Here is a 9449-nt window from a genome sequence, read left to right as displayed (position 1 = left end):
TAAATTATTCATGATCCACATTCATTGGTTTTATTACAAATAATGCCAAATGTGGGAATTTGAAGATCCTAATTTTTCTGGGAGTTTTACAGATCTTTTTATCAGTAATACAAAAACAGGAAAGGAATAAAATTCAGGAGGAGAAATACCTGCATATAAATTATTTTACCACACTGTCCTATTATTATTGGATATACCAAATATCTTTTTTCTAGTATTATTAAAGAATAAGTATCTTTCACATTATACTTGCTCCATGCTGCTTATAATGGTATAAGCAAAATATCTTATTTTGATACTCTTTTGGAAAAAAAATCAAATAAAGCAACATCTCTAAGCCAATCACAAAACTAAAATAAAACATTTAAATTACCTGCAGGGACCATCTGTACATTCTGCTCATCCAGTTCTTCTTCTTGGGGGACCAGAGCTATAAACCTGGGAGGGTTGTTTTGACGTGGTATGTATCTACATATGGCCATCACTCCTTTCTCCAAACACTTTGTTAACAAAGCATTAAACAGAGTAGTACTTCCTTTAAACAAAAGTCCATTTTTGGTTAAATTATTATTTTTCCCAAATAATTTTATTAGGAATTATATTATACAAGTAAAGCATATAGAACTATAAAATAAAGAGATCGTTAAATAAAAAAGATGTAGAAAAGAAAAAATGAAAATAGAAAAGTCAAAAAAATAAAAGAAACTTGGGTTAAATCATTTTGCAGCATGTAATACTGGAAAAAAGTAAAATTAAAAACCTGTTTTGCTAATGAAATTTATTCTGGATTCCTTTACGAAGCCTAGAAATTAATCCTTTCTGATTTTGACAATAACATTTATCTCATTCAGGAATTCCATTGCTGTTGATATTGTTGCTGATAGTATATTCTGGAAGTTAGTAACTCTAACTTTTTAAAGATAAAAAGCAGAGTATAATTTTCAGTTATAATTACCATTCATTAAGAACTCATCAGGATAGATAAACTGCGCAGGCCTGATATAGTGATATGGTTTCAGCATTACCAAGGGTTTAAAACCAATCAGATACAAGCCTGGTGAATCAAATCTTTTTATTTCTTCTGTCTCTTCTTTCTCTAGCACAATCTGACGATTCCCATAAACCTAAGACAGGAAATCAGGAAAAAGCAGCTGCTGAAAAAATATAACAAATATTATCCTAGTTGTAAATAAAGCCTATTAGAATCCTCCTAACAAGACAACACCACAAAAATCAAATTCCATACTGACTGTGTAAGAAATAAAGCAAAGAAGAGCAAATATTTCCCCTGAGTTCATAATCTACTCCTCAAGGTGACAAATTCATTCAAATCATCCATTTCTCCTTAGCTTTAAGCACAGAATGGGACTGGGGCTGATTTTCAACAAAATAAATACATTTACTGTTACCAGATTTTTCTATGTTCCTTGAGTTTCTTTATATCCTACCTTTTCTCTAAAGAATTCTAACATGGGAATATCACCAGTTATATAGCAAGTAAAAATATTTATAATTTATCTACATTTGTGGGAGAACACCGATATCACTGGTATTGTTTTCTCCATAATCTACCCAAAGGCACACAAGCATGATGTGTGATAAATAAAATAAACAAAACAACAACAACCAGACTGAGTATGTATACTCTTGGACAGACAGATTTTTTGTGTGGGATTACATCTCCCAAAAAGGATTAATTAGAGCAGTGGTGGCGAACCTATGTCATGGGTATGCACGTCGTCGCCCCAGTCCTAGGCCTTCAACTGGGTTTTATAAAACCTTTTCACTTTAGGCCTCCGCCGCCATGTGCAAAAAAAAAAAAAAGGTTCAGTCAATTTCAACTTCTTGTGGGAAAAAAAAAAGATCTTGCAAAGTTGGAATTGATTGAACTTTTTAGTCCCACCCAGTCTGCTGTTACCACCGCAGCACGCCCACCCAATTGGCCACACCCAGCCAATGGGCTACACCCAGCCAATGGGCCACACCCAGCCAATGGGCCACACCCACCCGGCACTCGACGATGCATAAGTGGGTTTTGGGTTGCAGTTTGGGCACTCATGTCTCTAAAAAGTTCGCCATCACTGAATTAGAGCATACAGTGGTACAAGCCCAGCATTTCTCTGCAACTCTTTAAGCAGGTGTTTGCCACAGAATTCTAGGAAGAGGTGCAACTACTCTGAAGCAGTGCAGAAAGGTGCTATTTTTATATTCTTGCATACTGCAAAACATATTTCTGAATTATTTCTGAAGCACTGAACAGTCTTAGTGAATACTGCAACAAGAGTATACTAAAGAATTCCTATTTTGTCTCAGCCTTTAGAACGACACATACAAGAATGATTTTATTTAAAATATATAGACTCTGAACTAGAATGGGTTCAAGCCCTTTTAATAGTTGGTTTTTGGCTTTTGGAGTAACAGTTTCATTAGCTGTCCTTTTTTTTTTTCCTCTTGATGTATTTCATTTTTTTTACTTGTAAATTGCAGAGTCACTTAGAGTTGCACAGTCTCAACATTGAAATAATGATAAACAATAAAATATCATATTCACTCAATTTTCATCTAAGTCATAAACAAAAATAAATATTGCCACAAAAGCAATGCATTAAAAAAATCTCAATTAAACTAAAATTAATGATTGCCAATTATTTAGTAAGATCCATCTATACTAGCCCTAGCTTCCCACATGTAAACTTAGCAACAGAAGGCATCTGATTCTTAGCAGTTTTATGATGTGCTTGAAGAAAAAAAACACATAATACAAATTCCCATATTTGATACTCTATGAACCAAGAGATGCTAAGGCATGAATTCATCCCCTTTTGCAAAGCATCACAGCAAGCAAACTCAGATACATAAGTCAGGATATAATGGCTTCTACACATTTCTGCTCCTCAATTTTTTTTAACATGGAAAATAAAAAAGTTTAAAACATTACCTGAGTCCTCTTGGTGTCACTGGGAAGAAGCAAACTACCTGTCTCTCGATTAAAGGTTCGTGTTTTTGTTTTCAGTGGCTCATTAGTTTCTCTATAAAGTTTTACTGGAGGCTGCTTGACAGCCTTCTGGACTAAGTTGAAAATGCCAACAGTAAGAATTACATCTTTTCCCAAATATAAATTCAGCCTAAAGAATCAATAAATACAAATTTAAGTCTTTGAAACCTTGTACAATATTTTAATTTCCATTTTCAAGAGATGAAAACACACTACAATTTTTCATCTGAAAAGACAGTAAAGAAACCTTCCACAATTTAATATTATGTACTATTTAATGTAATTCTCTGTTATCATGTTATCTCCAAAGCCTCCCAGATTACCCTGCCAGAGGAAGAGGATATTTCTTGATACTCACCGACTTAAAGCTCGCTTCCTTGTTTCTTTTGCTCGTACTTTCTTCATAAGATCCTCCAATTTGCAAGACTCTTCAAACTGGATTCCTAAGTCCTCATCGTCTGCTGTATTAATGATGTCTCTGTAGAATAAGGAAATATCAAACCCTCCAGGCTTCTTTAGGTTCATTAAGTCAAGGTAAATTCCTGAAACAACAGAATGGGGGGGGGAAGAGGTTGTTTCCTTTATGAAAACATAGATATCATTACTTCCATTTCTTATGGTGATCTACAGGTATGCGCAAGATAGCATTTACTAGGTAGAGAAACCTCCAAGAACTAAACAAGAAAAGAAGTTTTTTTTAAAAAAGCACCTAAATGAGAGCACGGGAGGCATCAGAAACCATAAACGGCAAGATGAGCAGATCATAAAATTAAAATCTTTCTAGTTTAGTGTTCAGAACTGGTGTTCTCTAGTAATTTCCTGTACATTTAGGAAGTCAAGTGTTAGTTGTTTTTACCCTCCTTTTGCTGCAATACCCGGGACATATTGAAATATTTCACATTTTTGGACTATAGAAAACAGAAGCATTTAATAGACTTGGTGACTAAAATCCAGTCCACCAGCAAGGTAATCTAATCATATGGACACGAGTCTAGGACTTAAGTAACATGCATTCAACTCTTCATTCAACCACAAAAGTTTTCCTAAATTATTTTGCGTTATTGATCATCTCTCAACTTAAAGTACCTCACATATGCTTCCTTGCAGAGATAAAATTGAGGAAATGTTGTTTGCTTTTCTGAAATGAGGTATCACATTTATTCTAAATTATGCTTTACCTATAATTTGAAATACTAACCTGTTTCTCGTAGGTCAGCAGCTTTAGTTCTAGCAAATTTGGTTCTAGTACTATCTTGACCATGAGGGTCATCTTCGTTGGTGAACAACATGATTCTCTTGTGGCTCATCTTGAAATGGACATCACTAAAGAGATTAGAACAAACCCAGAGTGCCTCTCCTAATGAATAGTTATCACTATGGCCAAAGGACTTTTGGAAGAGAGCTTTTCCCTGTTCTCCTTCATAGCTGGCCAGCTCTAATACCCGTTTTGCTCCTGGTAGGAAAAAAAAAATATTCTCAGTTCTCACAAAACCAAAGCAAAGAAAGAGTTAGTGATAGCGTTATGGCTCAAGAAATGATATGCCAGTATTTGCAAATCATTCAATCATTTATCCATTGTGTTTCATTTCCAATTCAGGAAAATAATATTGCTCAACATGGCAAGATTGTTAGATCATCAATAATTATTATTTTTTTTAGTTGCTAAATACATTTACTTGAAAATAGGAAAAAGGCTGAAAATAATATTTATGAATTAATAAAATAACCTAAGTAGGAGGCTTTAAATAGAGAACAGCAATTTGGGGGAAAAATAGCATTATCTAACTGGGTAATCCAATTAGTTATTTAAATTGTTTATCTAAATATCGTTTTAATTAATTTTGACGTTAAATTGTATAACTTAGTTGTCAGCCTCCTTCTTTAACCTACTAAGAATGTCTGGAATTGCATTTCTGTCAACTATTCTATCCAGTTTTGTGTCATCTGATAAGTATTCTCTCACTTTTTCATGCAAATCATTAATAGAAAATGCTAAGGAATAGAGGATGCAGAACTAAAACTTATGGCATTCTGGTGGACAACCCAGTGAGTTAATGATTCTCAAACTTTGTATTACCATACCCTCCCATATAATAAATTAATTTGTGTGAACCACACATTCCCATGAATAAACAGAAAGTTTTTATTGATATTATGGTTGACTAAATAATAAATATACCGTCTATTTTTAATAATCAACTCTTAATTTATGTATAACAGAGCTTCTCACACTCTGAATTATATCACACCAATTGCCCACTGCAGGATTTTGCAGGTAAAATAGGGAGCAAAGGCAAAATGAGTTTTGATAGTACTCCCACTTCAATTAGTGTTTTTTAATGCAAGTTTCTTATGGCTTCCCAGATATCCTCATTCGCAATTTGAAGATTCCTGCATTATGTATCCCTGCATTCTTTCATCACAGATACATTCCACATAGTTCCCGTTTTACCTGGATTTTGCAAATCATGGAGAACATATATGTGTTTAAAATTCATTGAATTTTTATGCTGCTCTGTTCCATAAAACACAACACCAACAAGGTCCCTCTCATGGCTGATGATTTTGTTTTTGTATACATTCTGAATGCACTAGTAGGAAAATACAAATAAGTAGGGATGGGAAAATAAAACATAAGTACATCTAATCCTTTTGACAGATGTGGGGTTATAAAGCTCTACAGTATAAATACTTCTAAGTATGGCCACATTTTCTAACACTTGATCTTCAGAACATTTATAGCTGAAAAAAATCTTATTAGGGAGGTAGCATGTACCAGAAGCCACTGCTCCATCTAGTTTAGATTGGTGAACAAGTTTCCATGCCTTTGGTTCTCAATGTTTCAAACAGGAATGCTCCTCAGAGTTATTAAAGGACCTTTTGCATATGGAGCATATGCTCCGTCTCTGAATAATACACTAATCAAGAAATTAAGGAAATACTGGATTGCAACCTCATTTCTGCCCTCTCAATAAAGAATTTTGTCTTACCCCATGTTACAGTGCTATCACTACAATGCATTTCAGAATCTTTCAAATTTACGGATGTAGAAAAAAAGTCATCTTACCTGAATTGTCATATCAAAAGGTGTGAAATTACTATCATCAAAAGACTCAAACATGGTTCTTGAGCCATCCACTAAGAAAAGCAAAGTGTCTCGACCTCCATATTTATATACTCCTACAGAGGTAGAAAATGTTGCATTTAATGTATATCATCCTATTTATCCAATCCAACTATTGTATATTCTTTAATTATAACAATCACATAATCATCATAGCGATTCTGGGACAAAGGATATACATTCCTATACCGCACAGAAATTTAATATAGCTTTTTTTGAGGGGGTTAGCTCAACAGTTTGCTCATGTTGCAACTAACAGCATTAGTTTTATTTAAAGACAATTTAAAGCAGCCTGTTCTATTTGTTCTCATTTTTCAGCAATAATTATACTAGGTAAAAAGTTACCAAGGACCCTTATATCACACCTATACCTATACTGAGGAAAATGTACAATTCACATTGTGCAAGTGTGCTTCCTGTAGGCATTAGGGTACCTACTGTGGAAAAGCCTTGTTTTATCCAGAATGCATCAGTGTATATTTTAGTTTTTCAGGACACTGCACCAATTTTCACATAAAAGAGACAAAATTTTACTTATGCCACTTACTACATTTCATATAAAAAGATGCCTGGTTCCCCCATACCATTGTAATTTAGTTGCAAATTTCCCTCAATGTTTCTATCTGACAAATTAACAGCATATGCACACCTTGAAAATGAGTCTTACCAACGTTTTCGGCTGCTGCTTCTTCTTCCTCCTCCTCCTCCTCTCCCTCATTTCTGTAGTAAGATACCCAGTTTGACATGGTTCCCCTGTATTAACTACAAAAAATGAGTGATACAGATAAATAACTTATAAGAAAGAGAAATGGGGAAACTGTTCCTATATTCAGATTGGTTTCCATAGACAGAAGTCTTTCCACAGATGCAAACATGAAGATGGTCACACATCCTACTTTTGCTTCAGCTCAGTCTCCCAGCTCTTAAATTTATCCATCAGATCAATATTGTTTCACTAAGCAACACACTGCACAATTGGCTAAACACATTACGTAAACAACAGAAATAGATAACATAATAACCATATGCAAGGCCCCTGAAATATAAAGTTTTTAAAATAAATAAAAATAATAAAATAGCCACAGTCTGACAACATCTTAGTCATCTCTTTAATTTCACTTTTGGAAAGAGGTGCTCAGTCTCCTGCACCAAAAGAGATTAATAACTTTGTCAAACTCTGAATTACTGTAAACAAAATATCCCACAGAATATTATTAGAGGGGCAATAAGTAAAATAAGACAATTATAAATCTATCATATTACTGCATGTTATAATTACAATTCCTAATATCCATACTGGTTACCATAAGATAGTATTTTACAAACTTGGAATGCGCTAACAGTATCTACCAATAAGCTTAATAGAGAAAATTCAAGCAATTTAAATGCTCATCCAGTTTGCAAACTGTTGTTAAATTTTATGATAGCATGCCTTGAAATATAAATTGGATTATTTATGATATTTTTTAATTTTATTTTTATCCAATTTTATTTTTATCCAATTTCTACATCATCCATCTGAATTGCATGATTCAGATATATAAAAACATACAATCATATAAAAAAGACACTTAAAAATAGAGTTAAAAATGGAATTAAAACAAAAATTAAAAAATTAAACAATGAAAAGGTTAAAAAAGCAGAGGGAGCTCCTTCAAGCCCCCAGCTACCTTGAGGATTGGATGGCAAGTCTTAAGGCTCTTCTGGAAGGCCAGAGGAATGGGAGCCCATCTCACCTTATGGGGCAAGATGCTCTGTGAAGAAGCAAGTATTTTGCTTTAGATTCATCTATAATCAACATTAGTTGTTGTTTTCACATTAACTTGCAGAGCTTTCAAAAGCAAAAACTATTAGACAAGAAAACAGAGACTAACAAATTGGAATCTAATCTAAAACTGAACTACTGAAGGATAAAGTACATTGACAAAATCAATATATTCAATAGTTTATATCCTAGATAATACAGCAAGTATTTTATCCAGCTGTTTCCAAAGCATTTGAACAGGAATACTGTAGTAACACTTTAGCAATAAATATGTCTTTGTGGCTTTGGTACGGTCACATAATCAACTACAGATCTATATGGGAAAATCTCATGCTCTAAGCAGAGTTTTTCAAACATCAATTTGAAAAACTTTAAGGCTGTGTAAAAATTTGATGAGGTTCCATAACAGACATATGTTTGTGTGGGTGGGTGTGTTTCAGTACCAATTTTCTATTACTAAAGGTTTGCCTCATGATTAGGGGTTCCAGGAATTTTAAAGATTAATTAACAGATTCTGCAGCTTGAAAAAGTATGAAAAAGCCTGCCCTAGAGGAGAGCCTTCTGTCAGTATTCTCATCATCCAGCATACTAGTTTGGGCAAATGTTTCAACTATGACCACACATTTCTTGACAACTATACAAAATTCATCTGACATTCTTTTGATGTTTGAAGGTCCTCACAAGTATATTTACTTTACATCTACTTTCAGCACAGTATGGATTATTCTTAGCTTTTTCCTTTCTTTTTTCACTACGGTCCACAAGGTTGAATCTGTCAGAGTCTCTCAGGCCCTTGAAGCTACTGAATTTTCCTATCATATCAAGTTATTTCATTTGTTACTTATTTTTATTGCTTATTTTTACAAATAACTCAAGGCAGAAAACATATCCCACACACCTTCCTCCTATTTTCCTCACAACAGCAATCTTGTGAGGTAACTTAGGCTAAGAGAAACTATTCCAAGGTCATGCAGCTGGATAAAGCGGAACTAGAACTCCCTTTCTAGTCTGGTGGCTTAGCCAAGCCATAATATCTATATTAATAATAAGATAATTCACGCTCAATTAGTAGATGGAAAGTAGACCGCTAGGAAATCCCAATAGAACAGACAGGAAAATCGAAAGAAGAACTTGGAAAGAGGCAGCAAGAACCCATTTCCTTTTCCCAATATGATCGATGCATTCCGGAGCCTAAAGATACCAAGAGTCGAATTCGACTTGAAGGAATTTTATCGTTTTATACAGGCAGATTTTAGCGGGCAAGAGGATTCAAGATCTAAAGGAAACATAACTCACCTAGCAAACGGAACGCGTTACTCTTATCTATTTCTATTGAAAGGTAATGAAGTCTGATATTAACTTCGTTCTGAAGCCTCCTACTGCACACTTTCAGTAAGAAATGTAATTCCCATACACACCACCCATCAACTTCCTAAATTGTTATCCCTTGTTAACGTCTCGATGTCCCACCCCTTCCGCACGTTCTAACCAATAGCATGCGACAAAGACAGGCTCGCATTGTCCTCAATGATGCCGTCCACATGGAACAATTGCGTAAACTCTTT

At 34.3% G+C, this 9449-nt stretch overlaps 1 protein-coding gene across 8 annotated transcripts in view; it reads right to left on the bottom strand.

The window, feature by feature from the left end:
• XRCC6 (X-ray repair cross complementing 6) overlaps positions 1 to 9449 on the bottom strand; it is a 37364-nt gene that overhangs the window by 9652 nt on the left and 18263 nt on the right. For 4 of the 8 annotated variants that reach the window (XM_039335571.1, XM_039335572.1, XM_039335573.1 and 1 more), the window contains 8 exons: positions 6787 to 6881; positions 6063 to 6175; positions 5448 to 5586; positions 4194 to 4448; positions 3354 to 3537; positions 2939 to 3125; positions 956 to 1124; positions 374 to 535 (listed from right to left, as the gene is read on the bottom strand). In XM_039335571.1, coding sequence (XP_039191505.1) covers positions 374 to 535; positions 956 to 1124; positions 2939 to 3125; positions 3354 to 3537; positions 4194 to 4448; positions 5448 to 5586; positions 6063 to 6175; positions 6787 to 6865 — 1288 coding nt within the window. In that variant the 5' untranslated portion in view covers positions 6866 to 6881. Of the gene's footprint in view, positions 1 to 373; positions 536 to 955; positions 1125 to 2938; positions 3126 to 3353; positions 3538 to 4193; positions 4449 to 5447; positions 5587 to 6062; positions 6176 to 6786; positions 6882 to 7789; positions 7874 to 9180; positions 9401 to 9449 lie in introns of those variants that run through there. The other 4 variants (XM_039335569.1, XM_039335575.1, XM_039335574.1 and 1 more) reach the window with 4 other exon arrangements.

Source organism: Crotalus tigris, unplaced genomic scaffold, assembly GCF_016545835.1.
Source record: "Crotalus tigris isolate CLP2741 ecotype Arizona unplaced genomic scaffold, ASM1654583v1 scf7180000017644.4837335, whole genome shotgun sequence".
Lineage (NCBI taxonomy): Eukaryota > Metazoa > Chordata > Lepidosauria > Squamata > Viperidae > Crotalus > Crotalus tigris.
This window is presented reverse-complemented; position numbering and strand designations above follow the sequence as displayed.